This window comes from Schistocerca nitens, chromosome 7 (assembly GCF_023898315.1).
Source record: "Schistocerca nitens isolate TAMUIC-IGC-003100 chromosome 7, iqSchNite1.1, whole genome shotgun sequence".
NCBI classification, from domain to species: Eukaryota; Metazoa; Arthropoda; class Insecta; order Orthoptera; family Acrididae; genus Schistocerca; species Schistocerca nitens.
Window position 1 is genome coordinate 312,014,808 of NC_064620.1, and position 24,600 is coordinate 312,039,407.

The following is a 24,600-nucleotide window of genomic DNA, read 5'->3' on the forward strand; positions in this document are numbered from 1 at the left end:
TAAAGGGGCACCTAATCTGTTTCTTTGATGTAATTGTCACTTAAGCATTTACAGGAAACCCACTTGTGCCATTCTAGCTTCTACATCATGGCATCCAACAATACAAGGCTTCTGAGGAGGAAAGGTCAGTATTTAAGGATACAACAGGAACAATTGTTTGAACATAAAAGTCTAGTAAACATGGGCTCTAAAATCCATACTTTAACAGCCCTGAGCACAACTACAACTTTGATACTGTGAAATGAATGTCTTTTACTGTGAGCTCTTTGCTTTCCTTATATTGGGAGGAGGTAGAATGAATCTAAATAAGGAAAAAAATGTCCAGTGAGCATGGACTCTAAAATGCAAACTTTAATAGCTATGAGCACTTACTCAGTAGAAGAGACACGTTCCACAGAATTGAAGATGTAGTAGTGCTTGTAGTCCATAAGATATGCATTTTACAGCCAATTGTGTACTAGACATTTTTTATACAAATGATCATCCTTGTCATACCCATTGAATAATGACCATTGTTCCTGTGACATACTGTTTATAAAAATGGCATATTTTTGTTACTTAATTAGCAGATTGCCTAAGCTACCATTAAATGAACAAAATAGAGGAAAAGAAATATTCATTCTCAAGCAGTTTCCTATAAGTTGTGGTTACGAGTCTACAGTAGTCACTAAAATGTTTCAAAAAATTAAGACAGAGCTCATACGGAGAACAGATACAAGTGCAAAAAGCTGTGTATGTGTCTATAGAATAGAGAGGATGGATGTTAGATTTGGTAGCACAAGAGTTTCAGAAAACTGGTTTGAGAGTAGGCTTCTGCATAAATGAAGCTCAAACATGATACAAATAAATCATGTTGTAAAGTTAGTCCATTGGGTGCTTATAAGATTAAGTGCAACGACTGTCATAAACAGTATATGGGTCAGACTGGTAGAACTTTTGAGACCCAAGTTAAAGAACAAATTGTAGTAGAGAGTAATAACACATCATCTGAAGATCATTTAACTGATAGTAAACTCTAGGGACGACTAAGGGTCACCCATCTTGAAATTTTACATGCTACGCCTAAAGGACTTTTTTTAAACATTTTGTAAGAACTTGAAATATGCAGACATCAATGGAAAAAACCAGATTACGTACCCGATCCTCAATGTATCTTCCAGAATTCAATGTACTTAAAGATTTTTAATGACATGCAGCAGAAAGTCTCCAACATTGCTAAAGCCTCACTTGGTAGAATACCACCTTAGTAGCTCACCACACTTGCTGGCAGCATGGTCACAGGCAGAATGAGCGAATTTAATTATAAAGTGAAAAAAAGTTTCATGTATTAATGTTAGCAGCATTACTTAAATTGCTTCTTAATTTTAAATTACTAGTATTATGACATTTCAACAGTTCTTTGTTACATTTTAATATTGCACGCTGTCAGTATTTTTTTCCTCTCACCTTCCCACCTTTCTCCCTCTGCTACCCATCATCCATGACACATGGACCTCTATGATGCATAATCAATTTAGCAAAATGCTAGTAACCATGTAATGTTGCCACAGTCATACTTTCATGTTGATAGCAGTTTCTTACAGCTTTGATTATGTTATTTTTGAAATAGTTTTGACCTTCAACCCTTTGACTAATGAGATACAATTTTATGGATTTGAAATATTGTCTATCTGTTACATGTTAATTCAACTACAATTAAAAATTTTTTAATTTTTTTCCGTCTGTTTGCCACTGAAATAGCTACTGTATTCACAGGAAACTAATGTGCCATCAAATACACTCCTGGAAATTGAAATAAGAACACCGTGAATTCATTCTCCCAGGAAGGGGAAACTTTATTGACACATTCCTGGGGTCAGATACATCACATGATCACACTGACAGAACCACAGGCACATAGACACAGGCAACAGAGCATGCACAATGTCGGCACTAGTACAGTGTATATCCACCTTTCGCAGCAATGCAGGCTGCTATTCTCCCATGGAGACGATCGTAGAGATGCTGGATGTAGTCCTGTGGAACGGCTTGCCATGCCATTTCCACCTGGCGCCTCAGTTGGACCAGCGTTCGTGCTGGACGTGCAGACCGCGTGAGACGACGCTTCATCCAGTCCCAAACATTTTCAATGGGGGACAGATCCGGAGATCTTGCTGGCCAGGGTAGTTGACTTACACCTTCTAGAGCACGTTGGGTGGCACGGGATACATGCGGACGTGCATTGTCCTGTTGGAACAGCAAGTTCCCTTGCCGGTCTAGGAATGGTAGAACGATGGGTTCGATGTCGGTTTGGATGTACCGTGCACTATTCAGTGTCCCCTCGACGATCACCAGTGGTGTACGGCCAGTGTAGGAGATCGCTCCCCACACCATGATGCCGGGTGTTGGCCCTGTGTGCCTCGGTCGTATGCAGTCCTGATTGTGGCGCTCACCTGCACGGCGCCAAACACGCATACGACCATCATTGGCACCAAGGCAGAAGTGACTCTCATCGCTGAAGACGACACGTCTCCATTCGTCCCTCCATTCACGCCTGTCGCGACACCACTGGAGGCGGGCTGCACGATGTTGGGGCGTGAGCGGAAGACGGCCTAACGGTGTGCGGGACCGTAGCACAGCTTCATGGAGACGGTTGCGAATGGTCCTCGCCGATACCCCAGGAGCAACAGTGTCCCTAATTTGCTGGGAAGTGGCGGTGCGGTCCCCTATGGCACTGCGTAAGATCCTACGGTCTTGGCGTGCATCCGTGCGTCGCTGCGGTCCGGTCCCAGGTCGACGGGCACGTGCACCTTCCGCCGACCACTGGCGACAACATCGATGTACTGTGGAGACCTCACGCCCCACGTGTTGAGCAATTCGGCGGTACGTCCACCCGGCCTCCCGCATGCCCACTATACGCCCTCGCTCAAAGTCCGTCAACTGCACATACGGTTCACGTCCACGCTGTCGCGGCATGCTACCAGTGTTAAAGACTGCGATGGAGCTCCGTATGCCACGGCAAACTGGCTGACACTGACGGCGGCGGTGCACAAATGCTGCGCAGCTAGCGCCATTCGACGGCCAACACCGCGGTTCCTGGTGTGTCTGCTGTGCCGTGCGTGTGATCATTGCTTGTACAGCCCTCTCGCAGTGTCCGGAGCAAGTATGGTGGGTCTGACACATCGGTGTCAATGTGTTCTTTTTTCCATTTCCAGGAGTGTATAATGTGCATCCCAATTTTAAAGATTAAAATCATAAAAAAAGACTTCATTGTTGCATCACTGGTAGGCTAAACTTATTTTTTCACAACAATGGTTGTATATATGAAATATCAAAACATCATCAAATTTTAAGTGATCCAGTCTTAAATGAAACAGTCAGTATTAAAAATGAATGCCTAGTTTGATTACCTACATGACATGCAAACAAACACTGTAAATTGCAGGCATTATTAGTCATTATTCAATAATGTCATCATTACTGGTATCCTCAGAAGAGTCTACATCAGAAACAGATTCATTTCCTTTTTCCCCATCATCCTCAGTGTCATTCCAGAGCACATCATCTTCACTGCCATCCATTTCTGGAATTTTGTGGTTAGTGATGCCTTTCCAGGCAGCCAAAACCCAGTATGCCATAATGTGGAGTGCAGCATGCTTAATTTTTCCTTTTGGAGTTGGTTCACAGTTTGGCTCATAAAAAAATTTTTAGTGTTCCTGAACATAACCTTTCAAATGTTTATTTATAGTAACGTTCAGAGGTTGTAATACAGGAGTCATTCCTCCAGGAATAATAACAGGGTCACCGGCTATGCTTCTTTGTTCACATCATCAGTGAGATGATCATGAAATGCATCAAGGCAAAACATTGATGGTAGCTTGGAAAGCCCACAAGGACAGAGTTCCCATACATTTAGAAGCCAGTCTTGCCTTGGTGTATTAACAACTGCAACCACCTGTTTTGATTCATTCCTTATGGTGTCACTGGTCACAGGTTTCCCATTCTTCCTTAATTCATGGATGAATTCCAAAATTTTTACTTCAGCATCAGGATGTCTTCCTTTGCAAGGGCCAGTGAATTTATTTCTAGTAGCATTACTTGCAAATAATGCCAATTTCTCTTTCTTCCTTAAGCTACATTAAACTCGTCTCTCTCCTTTTACCATATTTTTCAGCATAAAGAATTACTTTACACTTGACAGCAGCATCATACAATGTTCTTCTCTGTGCAGGCCTTCCGTTTCGTGACTACCTAATACAAACACACAGCACAGTAATAGGCCAATTCTAATGTAATGAAGTTGTTCACCAGCAATCCCACTGAAATTTAAGTATTGTTTCTTACATCACAATGATGTAAGAAACAATACTTAAATTTCAGTGGGATTGCTGGTGAACAACAGATTCAATTTTGCACTTGAATGTAATGCACTATCAAATCTTATACCTTATTTTTGCATTTGAAGGTGATCATTACATGTGAAACTAGTTACCAAGTGTGACTGTTCGCAGTTGAGACTGCTATAATAAATATTTAAAAACGCTGTAAACAAAGTTTTTTTTTTCATTTCATGTTTCTTCGGATTAACTGAAGCCCTTGATGCTGCTTCACCATCTCACAGCTAAAAAGTCACCTTCCAGACTGACCTATGCCTTGGGCTACTCTGCAGATTGGTATTTCGCCACAACTAACATTTTGTATTTACATTTGTCAACTTAGCCAACTCACAACCAAATAGTCACCTATCAACTTTACCTAGACCTTGGCCTGTGCTATAGATCAGTGTGTCACTACATTCTACAGTCCAAAGAAAAACAGAGCTGCAAAGAAATATTGTCACTGTTCTCTTATCTTCCTGTTTGTGCATATATGACCTCACACACCACAGCATCATTACATCACATGACGAAGCCGACATCTGATGTCGATAGGGTCAGTTGATTCCTTCCCCTACTTTGGATTGTGTTGATGATACATTTTCAATCACTTTATTAAATAGCAAGCATTCAATTCTGCGACACTTGGTTTGTGTCCAGCAGCATATCCCTGTAATCCATTTGCTTACGTCTCTCGACTACAAAGTTTGGAACAGTGTGGCACCATTTTCTGGAGGTCAGTGACAGCAGTTTATTACAAAACTTTTAAATTTGTAGTCACGTCAGAACAGTTTGTCTGCTGATGTTCTTCACTCCTCTGATTGAGACTGTGGTTCTATATATACCTACCTACCTACCTTGCATTTTGGTTTCACAAAAGCCGCCGTTGAATTAGGTGCCTAAAATTTGTCCATAACTCAGATTGAATAAGCAAATCAGAGTACCAGTAACAAATATCTTTTCAGCCCTACACCGTCCTCACTGAATGTCTGCTTTGACTGGTAGAGCTAGTTAACACACAACTTTATACAGTCGCATAATCTACTTTAATGATGTACCGTGGAACCTTGCTTAATGAGCTCCTCTCATAATGCACAATTCACGTAGCAAGCAAAACAAATTGTAAAAAAATGACTGACTTAATGAGCGATGTTTCGCCTGATGAGTGACGACGATTTAAAGTGACGCCACCAGCTGTTCATATGCAGTGGGGAAATGTTCAACAATATGAACACCTTTCATTTTCAGCAGCAGCATATGAACAATGTCTTTAGTACATACTCCAGTCAGGATGTAGTGCTTCTTCTGCTACCATCTTAGTGCAGCTTGTCATTACACATTTTTCTAAACTTGGGGTTTTTTGTGTGCGTGTTTTTAAAAACCTTCATAGAAATGTCCGCGAAGATAAAGCCACAAGGAGACAACCATGAGAGACAGAAAATGACCTAAGAAATGAAACATAAAATCATTGAAAAACACAAACATGGTGTGAGTGTTGCTGATTTAACATGCATATATGTTGTCTGTCTACATCAACTATTTGCACTATCCTCAAGAACAAGTTCAAGATTAAGGAGAGACATGCTTCTAAGGGAGTGAAAGAGTATCTAAACTATGGTTTCTTATTCTGGGCGATGTCGAAAGGTTGCTCCTTATATGGATAAATGAAAAGCAATTTATTAACAAGAACATCATTTGTGAGAAGGAAAGAATGATTTTTGCTGACCTTGTTAGGAAGACGCCAGGATCGTCAGCATCCAAAGAAATGTTTAAGGGTAGCCATGGGTGGTTCAAGGAGTTTAAGAACAACCGTCAGCTGGCTCCGACACAAAGGCAGCAGAGAAATTCATCAGCAACTTCAAGATGCTCATAGATTCTGAGGGTTATCTGCAGCAATATGCTTTTAATTGTGATGAGATAGATCTATTGTGGAAAAAGATTTCAAAGCTTACCTTCATAAAAACAGAGGAGAATGTATTTTCCAGTCACAAGCCAATGAAAGACTGTCTCGCACTGCTATTCTGTGCCAATGCAAGTGACAATTTGAAAATTAAACCATTGCATGTTTACTATTCAGGAACTTTATGATACTTCAAGAAGTGTAAAGTCCAGAAGAGCAGGTTGAATGTGATGTTTAGGTCCAACAACAAGGCATGGCTGATGTGATCTTTTTTGTGATTTGATCAATGAAGTGTTTGGTTCTTTGGTGAAAAAATGTTTGCTTGAGATGAATCTGCCACTCCATGTCTTGCTTGTTATGGACAACACTTGTGCCCATTCTCCAGGCCCACAAGACTACTTCCTAGAAGAATTTCAATTCATCAAAATCTAATTTCTGCCTCCCAACACCACTCCATTACTCCAGCCTATGGACCAGCACAGTATTTCTAACTTCAAGAAGTTCTACACTAAAGTGCTCTTTAAGCACTGCTTTAAGTTGACTGAAGCTACCAATCTCCCTCTCAGAGAGTTTTGGAAATATTGCTTCAACATCACTGCCTGCAACAAGATGATCAGAAAGGCTTGGAAAGGGGTCACCAAAAGAACTCCCATGTCTGCTTGGAAGAAGCTTTAGCCACAGTGCTTTGTCAGATGTGACTCTGAGGCATTTGAGTCAGTACCTGTGGAGCCTGTAGTCAATGAGATTGTGTCTTTGGCCAAGAAAATGGGACTAGAAATTGATAACAATGATATCAATGAGCTTGTAGAAGATCACAACCAAGAAATGACCACTGAAGAGCATATGGAGTTGCAGTGTGTTTGACGGCAGGAAGCTGTGGAGAGGAGTTCTTCAGAGAAAGAGGAGGATGAAGAGGCAGTTAACAGCAAAGCAGCAGTCTTCTGGTGTAATAAGAGAAATGCTGAAAGTGTGGGGATTGGTTGCATCAATTGAAAATCATCACCCCAATAAAGCAGCGGCTATGTGCACTACAAGTTTGACAAAAATGCTTTGTTGCATTTTCACCAAGTGTTGAAGCATTAGCAGAAACAAATGACTATAGATAGCTTCCTAGTGAAGAAGAATTAGGTTATGTATTATGAATAATAAAGTGCATAGTAGTGTATGTATAATTTCCTTGAATAAATGGCATGAATAAGGTAAAACTTTTAGCATGGAACACATTATCGTATTTCACCTTAATTTTTATATGGGATAAATTGTTTCACTTAATGAGTGTTTCACACTAAGAGTAAGTTTCTGGAACAAATTATGCTCACTATGTGAGATTCCACTGTATAGGTGTATGCTACTTAACTTTGATGGATTTGTTCAATTATTGACAAATTTCCATAACTGATTTACTCTGTTGCCCATGGTTTTATTTCTGGACATTCTTGCTAAGAAACTATGGATTATTTGTCTATATGAAATTCATTGATTGTGAAATCCTGTTACTGATTCTGAAATGATGGTGTACAGCTAGCTTTATGCTTTGTCTGCCTGAACCAAATACTGATTTATCACAGATTTAACTGGCTTCATATCACATAGTGGTAGGCATATCTACCAAAAAATAAAACTATGTTTGAGAGACCCGAACATGCTGGTCAACATGTCATCTACTATAGGATTGCACACCATGGTTGGTAAAATTTGTCCCCTTTGTTCCCTTATCCCTATTTCTCTGTTGAAATAACTAACACATGGGTCATGCTTAATAATACTGGAAATTCCAGGATGGAACAATAGATAAAATACAAAAAATGCAACCACTCACCTTTAGCAGACTAACATGTGGCACATAGGCATACATAACAGAACATTGCATTAACTAGAGCAATGAAGGATGTCCTACCAAGAATCTTACACACATCACCCAAGCTGCCACCTACTCAACATGCAGAATATCCTTGTCCATTCCTATTCCAGTGATGTACCCCATGGTTCATTCCCTTGTGGACAACCCAGGTGCAATACCTGTTCCATACACCACCCCTCCACCGAAGGTCAGACGTGCACAACTGCTCACCAGTTATGTTGCACACATTCATTGCTCTCCCGAGCATCCTAATTATCATCTTCTTTTCCCAACCATGGCAGTTCACCTCCCGCATAGATGGCCCAGGTCGTGGCTAATGATTGCAGTTTGCGTGTGTTTGCTTCTGTCTGAACTGGAGTCCTTGCCTGTACCACGTCTCCTCGAGGTCAATTCACGTACACCACCGTGGTTTAGCTGTGGGCCGAAGCTTTGCCTGGACCTTTGGCGTGGCCCTAAGCACTTCGTTAATCCTGCTGCTCTCCACAGTCACTTCCTCTCGATTCTTGAAGTGTTCTGGGTTTCTGAAGTGGTTTACACCAACGGCTCGATGGCTGATGGTAATGTTGGCTATGCCTTTGTCCACAGAGGCCATATTGAACAGCATTCCTTGCCCAATGGCTGCAGTATATTCACTGCAGAGCTGGTGGCCATACCTCGTGCACTTCAGTATATCCATTCATGCCCCGAGGAATCGTTTCTTCTGTGTACTGACTCCTTGAGCAGCTTACAAGCCATCAACCAGTGTTACCCTCGCCTTCCTTTGGCGGTGACCATCCAGGAGTCCATCTATGCCTAGGACCGGTCCCATCATTAAGTGGTGTTTGTGTGGACCCCAGGAAACGTCAGCATCCCAGGCAACGAACTTGCCGACAGACTGGCCAAACAGGCTACACAGAAACCGCTTCTGGAGATTGGCATCTCTGGACATGACCTGCATTCTGACGTATGCCGCAGGGTTTTTCAGCTGTGGGAGACGGAATGGCATAACAGTATGCACAACAAACAGTGTGTCATTAAGGAGACTATGAATGTGTGGAAGTCTTCCATGCGGGCCTCTCGCAGGTAATCAGTTGTCCTCTGCCGGCTCCACACTGGCCACGCTCGGGCGACCCACGGTTACCTCTTGCACCATGAAGACCCACCTCAGTGTCGGTGCGGTGCCCAGTTGACAGTGGCCTGTAATCTGCTGCACTATCCCACTTTGAGTGCCCGGCGACAAAATCTTGGGTTACCAGACTCGTTGCTGCTCATTTTATCTGACAATGCCTCATTGGCTGATTTAGTTTTACGTTTCATTCATGAGTGTGGGTTTTATCATTTGATCTTAGGTTTAGCATGTCATTTGTCCCTCTATGTCCTCCACCCTAGTGCTTTTAGGGTGGAGGTTTTAATGTGTTGCAGAGTGGCTGGCTAATCCTTTTTATTCTTGTGGTCAGCCAGCCACTGTAATCTGCTCTCTTGTTTTACTCTCTTCTGTTTCTAGCATCTCTCTGTTGTTTTCTTGTCCTCTTTTGTTCCTTTTAGTGTTCGTTGCCCTTTCCTTCATTCTTGTGGTTTTCCCTTTCTTTCCATTTTGTGTTATATTCTTGTCTGTTTTATTCTCACACTTGGGGCATTGTTTTATTTGGAACAAGGGACTGATGACCTCATAATTTGCTTCCTTCTCCCCTCTTTTCAACCAACTGACCCTCTCCCCTGCCCCCTCGCCCTCCCCCGCCCCCGCCCCCTCCCCCGCCCCCTCCCCATCCACCTCCCCTTCCCCCTCCCACCTCCCCCTCCCCTTCCCCTCCCCCTCCCCTTCCTCTCCCCCTCCCCTTCCTCTCCCCCTCCCCTTCCTCTCCCCCTCCCCTTCCTCCCCCCTCCCCTTCCTCCCCCTCCCCTTCCTCTCCCCCTCCCCTCCCCCTCGCCCCTCCCCCTCTCCCCACCCCCTCTCACCTCCCCCTGTCCCGCCACTGTTCCCCCCCCCCCCACCTTCCCCTCTCTACATCTCGTGTATGCTCTGTCTCCTCAGAACACCTTTCGTTGTCGTTGTGCAGACACTGAGTCATCTATCTTTTCCACTGCTGCCTTGAGCTATTCCCTCCCTTGCCTCATGTGTCCTTCCCTACCCCACTGCCCCTCCATCAGGCAACTGTTCTGTAATAGTCAGTGTCTTCATGTCTGCGATATGTGCTGTTGGATGCCTGTGTGGTTGTGTGTGTGAATGTGTTAATTTTCCCCCAGAAAAATAGCCAGAGCTTGAAAGCTGTAAATAATGTGTTCTACTGTGTGTGACTGTGTGCCACAAACATACAGATCACTCAATTTTTAGGAGAAGTGCAAAAACATTTACTGCTGGACGGAGCTTCACAAATAAATAGTTGAGTATAAAAGTAACAGAAATTAGTGACAGAACAACATTCATGATAGATGTTGAACAGAGAAATAAACCATAGCCCAAGTAAACAGCATACTTAGCTGCAGACCATCTTTGCAGAAAAGAGACACTATGGATGTGAAAGATTGAAAAAATTCAGATTAAATGTAGGTAGAATAGATTTAAAAAATTGCTGACGGGGTGTGTTTCTGTAGTTCATGTACAGTATTACAGATAAATAATAGATCAAAAGTCGTTACACATTCACAGTGTTAAGTATTGTGTAGTAGTAAGACAATTTTTATCACAGTGTACTACAATTTGTAACACCGTGGAATTAAACTATGTCCATTGCAATGTATTGGAACTGCACAGATATTATTTATTTTGTTCATAACAAATTGAAATTGTAGATATTACATTAAATTGGCTTTACATGTTATTTATTTTATCTTCTTAACATGCCAGTGGAAAATTATTGTTGCCCAGTGGCATATTATTTAATTATTTTAAGTTGTTTTTCTGTAGCTTTTATGATGTCTATTTAACAATTTTGCTCTCTTTTTATTTCAGGAGGTTCATGTACGAGATGTTAATGGAAAATTAATCATTACTGCATTTGTCTTAAATGCTCTTGTTGGGTAGGTCATTATTCCTGCAGATTTTTTTTCTGTTTGATAGGTATTTTTTTAAGATCTTTCATGAGTTAATATTTCAGTGTTGTAAAACTTTCGAGTCCACAGCTTGATGAACACAGTTGATTCCACCGTTTGTATTAGTACTTGATTTCATTTTGTTAAATTTATTTCGTGTCATGTTCATTGAATGACATGTCTGTTTTTGGTGGGAGTAATATTCAAATGAACTTACACACATTGTAACAGATAACTTAAAAGTTACAATAGCAATTGAAAACTTAAACAAAAGGAACAGATATCTGTTTCATTCATTGCCCTTTCTTTATTACAAACGCAGGTCACTATGGGCCCCAGCCATTCCAATGCTTCAGTGGTGAGGTTATGGATGTCTTGTAGCACACCCTTGAAGGAGGTATTGGGGCAAACGAGGGCCAGGTGGGTGATTGGTTGCTGTTTGGCTCCACATCGATCACATTGGGGGCATTCTGAAGCTGCCCACTGAGTCAAGCTTTTGTTGCAGATGCCATGGTTTGTGCGAATCTACACCGACAGCTGCATAGATACACTGAAAATCAGCATAAAGTGCATGGCAGAGGGTATCCTATAGCACTACTAGTTCCACTTGCAAATAGAATGGGGAAAACACGACTGTCCATATGAGCCCTAATTTTTCGTTGCTTACCTTCATGGTCCATATGCGCACTGTATGTTGGCAGCAGTGGAATCATTTGGCAGTCAGTTTCAAATGCTGATTCTCTAAATTTTCTCAATAGTGTCTTCAAAAAGAACATCGCCTTCCCTCCAGAGGTTTCAATTCAAGTTCCTGAACACTTAGGTAACCTGCCTCTGAATTGCTTCGATGTCCTCCTTCAATCTGAGCTGGTACAGATCCCAAACACTGGAGCAGTAATCAAGAATAGGGTGCACCAGTGCCCTATATGCAGTCTCCATTACAGATGAACCACACTTTCTTAAAATTCTCCCAATAAACCAAAGTTGACCATCCATCGTCCTACCAAAGCCCTCATATACTTGTTCTATTTCATACCACTTTGCAACGTTATGTCCAGATATTTAAACAATGTGACTGTGTCGAACAGTACACTACTAATGCTGTATCTGAACCTTACTGGTTTGTTTTTCCTACTCATTGACATTAACTTGCATTTTCCCACATTTAGAGCTAGCTGCCATTCATCACACCAACTGGAAATTTTGTCTGTGTGATCTTGTATCCTCTTGCAGTTACTCAACTTCAACACCTTATGTACACCACATCATCATCAGTAAACAACCACAGATTTCTGCCCACCCATCTGCCAAATCATGTATATAGAGAACAACGGTGGTCCTGTCACACTTCCGTATGAAACTCCTGATGATACCCTTGGCTCTGATGAGCACTTGCCATCGAGAACAACGAACTGGGTTCTATTACTTAAGAAGTCTTGGAGCCACTCACATATCTATGAACTTATTCCATATGCTCATGCCTTCGTTAACAGCCAGCAGTTGGGCACACTATCAAATGCTTTCTGGAAATCTAGGAGTATGGAATCTGCTTGTTGCCCGTCATCCACAGTTTGCAGTATATCATGTGACAAAAGGACAAGCTTAATTTTGCATGAGTAATGATTTATAAAACCATGCTGATTCATTGACGTAAACTTCTTAGTTTCAAGAAAATTTATTATATTCATACAGAGAAAATGTTCAAGGGTTCTGCAGCAAACCGAAGTTGGGGATATTGGCTCTGTAATTTTGCAGGTCCGTTCTTTTATCCTTTTTATACACTGGAGTCACCTGTGCTTTTTTCCCAGTCACATGGGAGCTTGTGCTGGATGAGAGATTCATGATAAATGCAAGCTAGGTAAGGGGCCAGTGCCGTAGAGTACTCTTTGTGAAACCAAATTGGGATTCCGTCCGGACATAGTGACTTATTTGCTTTCAAATCTTTCAGTTGTTTCTCTATGCCAGGAATGCTTATGTCGTCCATATGGGAGTCTGACCGATGATCAAATGACTGTATGTTTGCACTATTTTCCTGCATGAACAATTTCTTGAATGCGAAATTTGAAACTTCATGTTTCATTTCATAATCTTCAACTGCCAAGCCGGACTGGTCAACAAGGGCCTGAGTGGAAGCCCTAGCAATTTTACATAGGAATAGAATTTTCTCGGGCTCCCTGCTAGATCTTTTGCTAAGGTATGACTGTGGTAATTGTTGTATGCGTCGCACATAGATCTTTTCACAGATACACAAATCTCTACTAACCTTTGCTCGTCGTCATTTATGCATTCTCTTTTGATCCGAGAGTGCAACAGCTTCTGACCCTAAGCATTTTCTAAATTTCATTATTAAACCACGATGGTTCTTTTCCAACCTTTATCCACTTACTCCAGGCACATAACTCTCCTGACCATGACTTACAATGTCCTTGAACTTTGCCCATAATCCCTCTGCATCCATCTTACTGTTACTAAGTGACATTAATTCACTCTCTAAGTAAGATGCTAACAACTGCTTATCTGCTCTAACTAGCAGAAACACTCGCCTAGCCTTCTTGACTGCTTTATTAACTTTTGTAAGTATAGTTGCAATAATGACATCATGATCGCTAATCCCTGTTTCTATACTGACAGTCTTACATCATTGTCTTCAGGGAAGAGAAAATCCTGGTACCTTCAAAGTTGGACCTGTCATGAGATGAGATGAGGGTTCATGACATTCTGATCTTGCCAGAGCGATGTCCAGTGATCATTGATGTTGAAGTCATTGAGCTGGTTGGCAAATGCTACAGGGGGTGTCTTGACTTCAGTCTCAGTTGCTGTCATTTGGGGAAATCAGCACAAATGGAAATGGATGGGTTGACATTACATTTTCCCAACTGTGATTTGAGGGCTGCCAGCCATTTAGTTTGGAGAGGTTTGGAGATTGTGGTAGTCATTAGAGTGTAGTTGTTCTAATAGTTTCTGTTATGGTTTGGATTGCCTGGTTTAGTTGTTTGTTGGCAATGTTGGTATGGCAACTGTTGATTCACACAGGAGCACAGAATTCTGCAGTTGAGTGTATGAGGGCTGTTATGCTAATTCTTGAAGTTTCATCAGTAGAATCCCACAACATACTGCCCAGCTTCTGAATCAGATTATTTTTTTCTTTTTTTAGTGCTGTTTGAAGGTGAGTGTTCTTTCAATAGTGACACAGAGGTATGTAGGATGTGGATTATCTTTCAATGTGACTCCATCATAGTGAACAACAAGAGTTCTTTGAGCTTCTCTGCTGCAAAGATGGAACCATGTGACTTTATTTTTGTTTGGAGTCAGCTGGAAACCATCCTTTTTTGTAATATTCACTAATTATGCCAAGGTCTTCTGTCAGTACATCTTCTCTTTGGGCCGAACTCAAACACTGAGTACCGATGGTAGTGTTATCTGCATACATGGATTTCCAAGATGTTGGTAATGTATCTGTGATGTATATGTTAAACATTAGAGTAGCTAGTATAGATCATTGAGGTAGGCTAATTTGTAGACTATGGAAAATAGTTGACTTTCCATAGATGTGTTCTTGGAAAAGTCTGACACTGAACATCTTGTTGAGTGGATGAGGAAAGTGTATGCAAGGAATAAGCCGTTATACCATGAGTGTCAGTCCTTTCCAAACTGTATCATAGGCTGAACTTAAATTAAGAAATGCAACTGATGTTTTTTTGCTGTTGGAATCTTCTGGCTATGTAGGCTATGAGCAAGAGGACCTGATTGCATCAGCTTCTCCCAGTCATAAAACCATTTTGCTTTTGGTATGCTGTTGTTTACAAACGGTGTTAGACATGCATAAAGCATTCTTTCAAGTATCTTGAAGCAATTGGTTAAAAGTGCAACTGGTCTGTAGCTTTCTGGCAAAGTGATGTTTTCCTTAGGCTTATGGGTAATAATAACTTTGCTGCTCTTGAAAGGTTTTGTTAACTTGCCTCTTGCAGAATATCATTGTAAAGATTTAAAAGCCAGTACCACATGTTTGCAGCCACATGTTCCATGAATTCAGTATATATGTTGTCTAACTGTGCAGCTTTTCTGCATTTTTACAAGTTGATTGCAGTATTGAGTTCATTCACTTTGATAAGGTCTGATTTTCATGAAGAATTATTTATTTATATCTTAGTTATAAACTGTAATACTGAACTGTCAAAAGAAACAAAAGAACTTAATCAACAAACTTGTGTTTTTTCTGTGAATATTGTTTCTCCTCGAACACACAAAATTACTGTCCAGTATTCAGCTTCTCTGGGGCAAGTCACCAGTCTCATCAGGGGAAACCCTTAACCCTCAATCCGAATCCCACATTTGGCCATCCTGATATCATCCAACTCAGATTATGAGTAGTCACTTGGCTAGGGTTTCATAAAATCAGCGCATTTTGTTGCAGTTCTAGGACCCTTGTGGTTATCATGTTCTTGGCATATGTCATAGGTATCATTAGCTTTAACTTTTGTGACTCAATAGGGACCTAAGTTCTTGGCCTTTAGCTTTAGTGTTGGTCCAGTTTGTGTTCGTTTTACTCCCACCCGGTCACCAACTTCAATCTTCAAGGCTTTCTTCTGACGTCAGTCAAAGCTAGCATGGTTTTCTTCTTGCACCTTGCTGATCTGTAGCTTAGCATCTTCCTTCAAATTACTGCATCTCTCTAAAAGTGAACTACAAATTTCTTCTTCTACAAGGTGTACAATTTTGATTCCTCCATTTTTTCCCCAACATTTGAGACTTTAATGAAACAAATTGGTTACACATGTGTCATTCAAAGTATTTTCCATCGCTGGCCACTACTTTCTCCCATCTTTCAGGCAGTGTAAGAATCCCATGTCGAAAAAATTGTTTATCTTTTGAAGCGATCCACAAATCGATCCAATTTTGACTTCTTCATGAGATCAGAACTGCTGGTCAGCCAGGCCATGCGCCATTGATCTAAACAGGTGATAGTCAGAGGGAGCAATGTCTGGAGAATACGGTGGCAGGGATAGGACTTCCCATTTTAATGTTTCCAAGTACGTTTTGACCTCTTTTGCAACATGGGCTTCAGTGTTGTCATGCTCCAAAATCACTTTATCATGCCTCCTGCTGTATTGGGGCTGTTTGTCTTTTAATGCTCTGCTCGAACGCATTAATTGCATTCAATAACAGGCACCTGTGATTGTTTTACTTGGTTTTAACACCTCATAGCACATGACACCGAGCTGGTCCCACCAAATGCAGAGCATGATTGTGGAGCTGTGAATATTCAGTTTGGCCATCAACGTGGAAGCATGCCTGGGATATCCCCATGAGTTTTTGCATTCAGAGTTATTGTAATTAACCCATTTTTCATCCCCGGTCACAATGCAATGCAAAAATCCCTTCCGTTTTTGTCTCTGAAGCAACTGTTCTCAAACACCGTTCAACGTCTCTTGGCTTCAGCTCACACGGGACCCAAGTTCCTTCTTTCTGAATCATGCCCATAGCTTTGAGATGTTTTGAAATGGCTTGCTGTGTCACTCACACTAATCGTGCCAATTCTTCTTGAGTTTGACATGAGTCTTCACTCAGCAATGTCTCCAATTCTGCATCTTCGAAAACATTCTCTCTTCCACCACTATGCTGGTCTACGACGTTAAAATCACCGTTCTTTCACTAATAGCGTCCTTACCATATGTACTTGAGAGCATTCAGTAAGACTCAGCCGCTGTTTTCTTCATATTGAAACAAAACAGTAACACCTCCCACAAATGACAAGAATTAGGCTCATAAACTGACATTTTCAATCAAGAACAACTTTATGATGCAGCACAAATTGACTAATATTTGAATGACATTATGTTGAATGAGGTCCAAGCTAACTGCCTGATGTCTGCGATCTCTTTCTTTCAACCGCTACTTACTGTTGTTGCCACCTACCGGCAAACAGCGGAAGCAAAGTTGTACACCTTGTAATAATTTTATGTTGTGAAGATCAGTCTGTTTATGCATCATAACTCCTATCACAAATTAAAATAGGGTTTTCCCAGTACTTCTGTTGTATGTTGAACTGATAGTACCACCTTGTACCACTCATTAGAGCTATCAATACTAAGCTTAGCAGTGATTTTAGTCAAAGTAGACTTGATCCTCTCAACCTGTCCAATGGCTGTAGGAAGTCCGCCATTATTAAAGTGTGTTCCTTCTGTAGTGCAGTACTCCTTGAATTATTGAGAAGTAGAGCAAGTCCCTCTGTCAGTAACTACTTGCACTGGATTTACAAAATTGGCTTTCTGTTAAGTCCATCTTGCTAGTTGCTTCTATTGATCTTGTAGTCTTACACATAATAAATTTGATAAATGCATCAATAATTCTTAGTTTTTGCTAACATTTTTGGAGAACAGCAATCTTGTAAGCTATAAAATTAGTGAAAAACAGTCTAGATCGTAATGGTTATTTTATGTGAACAAACTGGTTTCGGCCTAGTCTTAGGCCATCTTCAGAATAACACCATCAGCTGATGTTGATGACATCCAGAACTGTCAGTAGACCTCAGTTGCTGAAACAGAGCAGTTTCAGCAACTGAGGTAGGACTGTTCCAGATGTCGTCAACATCAGATGATGGTGCTATTCTGAAGATGACCTGAGACCAGGCCAAAACTGGTTATTTTAAATAAAATAACCATCGCAATCTAGACTGTTTTTCACGAATTTTAAATAATTCTTAGAATGTGGTTGTATCCTTTGTGCTTTGATTGAAGTGGTCCAATATGATCCATGTGCTCTCTCACACACACACACACACACACACACACACACACACACACACGACTACAGTCTCTGGCAGCTTAACTCACTGTGGCTTAAGCTGCCAGAGACTGTACTCGTGTGTGTGTGTGTGTGTGTGTGTGTGTGTGTGTGTGTTTGACAAAGGCCTTGTTGGCCGAAAGTTCACTTTACGACATTCTTTTTGTTTTGCCTATCTGTGAGTCAGCATCTCCACTGCATGGTGAGTAGCAACTACCCTTTTCATAATATTTTTATATTCCATCCTGGATTTTCCATTGTTTGATAATGGCTCAGTTTCTTTGAATAAGGGATGAAGGAAACTTTCTTTCCTGATTTCTTACTTACAATTAAACATTTTACATAATTTAAGACCCTTCTTTTGATCTTTTATTCAAATTCGGTTTATAATTTTGTTTTACTTCCTCCTCAGTTTGCGTAACTCAATTCTTATGCACAAGCTTGATGATTTTACATTGCATAGTATGTGAAATCGGTGGAGTCTCTCTTCTGTCATAAGACTTGAAAAGAATTCCACAGCTCATTATAAGGTTTTCATAAGGCCGTTCTTTGAGAATGCTCTTGACTGCTGCTAAACCATCATCCTTCTCTTGAGCTTACTGCAAAACCAAGCATTACATTCATACACTGACTTAAGGCACCTATATGTTTCAGCCTAGAATCAGAGTGGTATTCAATAGTGTAGGAATGCTCTTCCAAGACTAATGCACATCTTGCTATTGTTGGTGACAAACCCTATGTATCCATAATCTTTTTGAATGCAATGCAATCCATTAAAATTTTGAAATGTATTCCTCACAAAGACACACTGAATTTCCTTAAGGCATTAACAATAGTTAAAACTTCAAGCTCATATCTATTGCATTTTTCCTCTTGAGGTGTTTTTTACTCATATATGAGACTGGATGGAACTTGTCATTGTCTGTAGATTTTTGCAAAATACTTCTCCAAAACATTCTTAGCTTGTGTCCCTGTGTAACTCAGTTTTGCATGTTGGGCTGTAGCTTTTTAAAACTGGGTCCAATGAAAGAATATCTTTGAGCTTGAATGCTTGCCTCTGCTACTCTTCAATCCTATGTTCTCGATTATTCCTCAATAAATCACTCACTCAGGAAAAAGAAAACTGGTGTTCTACGGATCGGAGCGTGGAATGTCAGATCCCTTAATCGGGCAGGTAGGTTAGAAAATTTAAAGAGGGAAATGGATAGGTTAAAGTTATATATAGTGGGAATTAGTGAAGTTCGGTGGCAGGAGGAACAAGACTTCTGGTCAGGTGACTACAGGGTTATAAACACAAAATCAAATAGTGGTAATGCAGGAGTAGGTTTAATAATGAATAGGAAAATAGGAATGCGGGTAAGCTACTACAAACAGCATAGTGAACGCATTATTGTGGCAAAGATAGATACGAAGCCCACGCCTACTACAGTAATAAAAGTTTATATGCCAACTAGCTCTGCAGATGACGAAGAAATTGAAGAAATGTATGATGAAATAAAAGAAATTATTCAGGTAGTGAAGGGTGACGAAAATTTAATAGTCATGGGTGACTGGAATTCGGTAGTAGGAAAAGGGAGAGAAGGAAATGTAGTAGGTGAATATGGATTGGGGCTAAGAAATGAAAGAGGAAGCTGCCTGGTAGAATTTTGCACAGAGCATAACTTAATCATAGCTAACACTTGGTTCAAGAATCATAAAAGAAGGTTGTATACATGGAAGAACCTGGAGATACTAAAAGGTATCAGATTATATAATGGTAAGACAGAGATTTAGGAACCAGGTTGAAATACAATAGAAGAAGAATGGGTAGCTCTGAGGGATGAAGTAGTGAAGGCAGCAGAGGATCAAGTAGGTAAAAAGACGAGGGCTAGTAGAAATCCTTGGGTAACAGAAGATATATTGAATTTAATTGATGAAAGGAGAAAATATAAAAATGTAGTAAATGAAGCAGGCAAAAAGGAATACAAACGTCTCAAAAATGAGATCGACAGGAAGTGCAAAATTGCTAAGCAGGGATGGCTAGAGGACAAATGTAAGGATGTAGAAGCGAGTATCACTAGGGGTAAGATAGATACTGCCTACAGGAAAATTAAAGAGACCTTTGGAAATAAGAGAACCACTTGCATGAACATCAAGAGCTCAGATGGAAACCCAGTGTTAAGCAAAGAAGGGAAAGCAGAAAGGTGGAAGGAGTATATCGAGGGTCTACACAAGGGTGATGTACTTGAGGACAATATTATGGAAATGTAAGGGGATGTAGATGAAGATGAAATGGGAGATACGGTACTGCGTGAAGAGTTTGACAGAGCACTGAAAGACCTGAGTCGAAACAAGGCCCCCGGAGTAGACAACATTCCATTAGAGCTACTGACGGCCTTGGGAGAACCAGTCCTGACAAAACTCTACCATCTGGTGAGCAAGATGTATGAAACAGGCGAAATACCCTCAGACTTCAAGAAGAATATAATAATTCCAATCCCAAAGAAAGCAGGTGTTGACAGATGTGAAAATCACCGAACTATCAGTTTAATAAGCCACAGCTGCAAAATACTAATGCGAATTCTTTACAGACGAATGGAAAAACTAGTAGAAGCCGACCTCGCGGATGATCAGTTTGGATTCCGTAGAAATGTTAGAACACGCGAGGCAATACTGACCCTATGACTTATCTTAGAAGCTAGATTAAGGAAGGGCAAACCTACGTTTCTAGCATTTGTAGACTTAGAGAAAGCTTTTGACAATGTTGACTGGGATACTCTCTTTCAAATTCTGAAGGTGGCAGGGGTAAAATACAGGGAGCGAAAGGCTATTTACAATTTGTACAGAAACCAGATGGCAGTTATAAGAGTCGAGCGGCATGAAAGGGGAGCAGTGGTTGGGAAGGGTGTGAGACAGGGTTGTAGCCTCTCCCCGATGTTATTCAATCTGTGTATTGAGCAAGCAGTGAAGGAAACAAAAGAAAAATTCAGAGTAGGTATTAAAATCCATGGAGAAGAAATAAAAACTTTGAGATTCGCCGATGACATTGTAATTCTGTCAGAGACAGCAAAGGACTTGGAAGAGCAGTTGAATGGAATGGACAGTGTCTTGAAAGGAGGATATAAGATGAACATCAACAAAAGCAAAACGAGGATAATGGAATGTAGTCGAATTAAGTCGGGTGATGCTGAGGGAATTAGATTAGGAAATGAGACACTTAAAGTAGTAAAGGCGTTTTGCTATTTGGGGAGCAAAATAACTGATGATGGTCGAAGTAGAGAGGATATAAAATGTAGACTGGCAATGGCAAGGAAAGCGTTTCTGAAGAAGAGAAATTTGTTAACATCGAGTATAGATTTAAGTGTCAGGAAGGCGTTTCTGAAAGTATTTGTATGGAGTGTAGCCATGTATGGAAGTGAAACATGGACGATAACCAGTTTGGGCAAGAAGAGAATAGAAGCTTTCGAAATGTGGTGCTACAGAAGAATGCTGAAGATAAGGTGGGTAGATCACATAACTAATGAGGAGGTATTGAATAGGATTGGGGAGAAGAGAAGTTTGTGGCACAACTTGACTAGAAGAAGGGATCGGTTGGTAGGACATGTTTTGAGGCATCAAGGGATCACAAATTTAGCATTGGAAGGCAGCGTGGAGGGTAAAAATCGTAGAGGGAGACCAAGAGATGAATACACTAAGCAGATTTAGAAGGATGTAGGTTGCGGTAGGTACTGGGAGATGAAGAAGCTTGCACGGGATAGAGTAGCATGGAGAGCTGCATCAAACCAGTCTCAGGACTGAAGACCACAACAACAACAACAAATCACTCAGGGGTTTGGCAGTTGCATACTAATTTGAGCAAAACTTCCTAAATTATCCTATCAGACATAGGAAGTTTTGTATTGCTGCAATAGATTTTGGTTCTGGAAAATTTTGAACAGCTATTGTCTTCTCAGGAGGAGGTCAGATTTGTCTACACTGTATAACACACCCAAGAAATTCAACATTCCTCTTCAAGAACAGGCATTTTACAAAATTAATTTCCAAGCTGTATTCTTCTACAGTTTCTAACACTAAATCAAGCCATTGAAGTGCCTTGTGATCACTCTGTTGGTATTATAGTATCATACATGTAAATAAATATGATGTTCTCTTGAGTCAATCCCAAAAAAATTGTAAAATGCTGGAACACTACAGGTGAATTTGATAAGCAAGGTGAAACTTTCCTAAACTGAAACTACACTGAGTGTGCCACAAACAAGGCATATTTTCAGCTTTCTTCTTCAACAACAATGTGGAGAAAAACATTCTGGAGGTCTAGTATGGAAAACACCCAGGTATCTTGTAGTTTATCTAAAAGATCTTGTATGAGGAGCAATGGATAATGATCTTTCACTGCGATCTTGTTTAATTTGTGATAATCTCCATTTTTCTTTTTTACAACTAACACCTGGCTAGCATATTCAGATAAACTTGGTTCTATTATTTGATGATCATGCCACTTCTGGACATGGATGTTAACAATTTGTTTCTCTCCTGGTGACAATCTTATGGGTCTTCTACATACCAGTTGTTGTTCTCTCACAGTAATCTTCATGCTGACATCACTGGACTTTGTCTTCGTTGGGGTGTAATTAGTCACTAAATCCTCAATGTCTTTCTTTGTTTCATCACTAACAGAGTTTTCAGCATCTAATTCTAGTTTGTGTGTTACATGGATACATATAAGATGAGCTTCCCCTTCAAGTTTTCTAATTGTAACTCCACCCTTGTTTATTAAAACTTCAATTTGATCTAGAAAACCAATTCCATCTACCATTTCTAAATTCATTGTGTCTCTGGAAACCACAAAAATATGTTTCAATTTTCACACAAACAGTCTCGACAATGCCTGTAAAATATGAGGTGCGGCTAGAAAAAAACCGGACTGATGTTGGAAAAAACATTTATTTACAATTTCATGTTATCTCCTTCAATGTACTCTCCTCCTCGGTCTCTACACCGCTCCATACGAATTTTCCACTGTTCATAGCAATGCTGCAGATCATTTTCGGTAAGTCCATACATTACTTCCATCGCTTTCTCTTTTACTGCTTCAACAGTCTCAAATCTAGTTCCTTTCAAAGCTGACTTGACTTTAGGGAAAAGAAAAAAGTCACAGGGGGCCAAATCAGGTGAGTAGGGTGGATGATCTAAGATGAGAATGTTGTGTTTTGCCAAAAACGTCTTCACTGACAACGCACTGTGAGCTGGGGCATTGTCTTGGTGAAGGATCCATGACTTTTTTCTCCACAAATCATTCCGTTTTCTCCGTACTCGCTCACGTAGGGTAGCCAGGACGCTAATGTAGTAATGCTGATTCACTGTTTGTCCCTCTGGTACCCAATCAATGTGCACAATCCCTTTGATGTCAAAAAAAAAACAATCATCATTGCCTTGAATTTCGATTTTGACATTCGTGCTTTTTTTTGTCGTGGAGAACCAGGAGTTTTCCAATGCATCGATTGGCGTTTAGTTTTGGGATCGTAAGTAAAAAACCACGATTCATCGCAAGTAATAACATTTTGTAAGAAGGTGGGATCACTTTCAATGTTTTGCAGGATGTCAGAACAAATCATTCTTCGGCGTTCCTTCTGTTCAATTGTGAGACACATTGGAACCATTTTTGAACACACTTTGTTCATGTTGAAACTTTCATGAAGAATCTGCCTAACACTTTCCTTGTCAACTCCTGTTAACTCAGACACTGCTCTGATTGTTAAACGGCGATCTTGTCGAACAAGTTTACCGATTTTTTCAACGTTTGCATCAGTTTTTGCTGACAATGACCCACCCTTAGCAATGGCTACCTGGTCAGTAACCTGTTGCTTGGAGTCCCCATGCCCCAGCACCATGGGCACATACTCCTTGGCATACATGGGGAAGTTTCAGCTCAGGCACAATATTGCAGTCCCTGCATGGTCAGGGGCTACCAGCATGCAAGTACTAGATGACCCCCTCACAATGGGATGGCCATGACCCCCTCACAATGGGATGGCCACTAAGCTGTGTTTCGGCATACTATCTCATTGGAAAAGAAAGGTGCTAAGGTGGAAAGCCACAAAGGTGGAACATATATCACACTGGGTGACTTTCCCTGCATGATATGCACTTCTGAAAAATTTGGAAAAGTGGTGGCAGGTCAAACCCAACAATGGGAACCAAGTATTTATTAATGAAAAGTGTAGACAGTATCAGAAATGAAATGGAAAACTAAGGTCCTAAAACATGTACCAGGTCCAAGCAGGAACTGCACCAGAAAGACCTTCTGTTAGAAAGACAGAGGGAAGACTTTCTGTTAGAAAGACAGAGGGGGCTTGTAGCACAGAAAGGGAAGTTGTGGTGCAAAGTTGTGGGCCCCATGGTAGCCAAGCACATACTCAAAAGGATTTGTGATCCCTGTGGGAGGTGGGGGTATTGTACCAAGCTCAGTCTTCCAGACAACAACTGTCTGTTTACAAAAGTGAATGATTTCAAAATGTCTTTAGATCAAGATCTTAGATTAATAATTCTTATAAAACTTTCTGAATCATGTGTGCATCAGTAGTACTGTCCTTGCAGTAGTTTAGTTCAGTCTCAAAACCTTGCTCTTTAACATGAGCATTATAATGTTAGCACACAAACTGTGGAAAATTTAAACAAAACTCTCAAAACTACAATCTGTCAGGCACTTCTAAAAT

General features: G+C 40.7%; 1 protein-coding gene across 1 annotated transcript in view; it reads left to right on the forward strand.

Moving 5' to 3' along the window:
- Positions 1-24,600, forward strand: part of LOC126194859 (protein SYS1 homolog) — a 51,485-nt gene that overhangs the window by 17,084 nt on the left and 9,801 nt on the right. Inside the window, exon 2 of the mRNA XM_049933203.1 lies at positions 11,046-11,113. Coding sequence (XP_049789160.1) covers positions 11,046-11,113 — 68 coding nt within the window. The remainder of the gene's footprint in view (positions 1-11,045; positions 11,114-24,600) is intronic.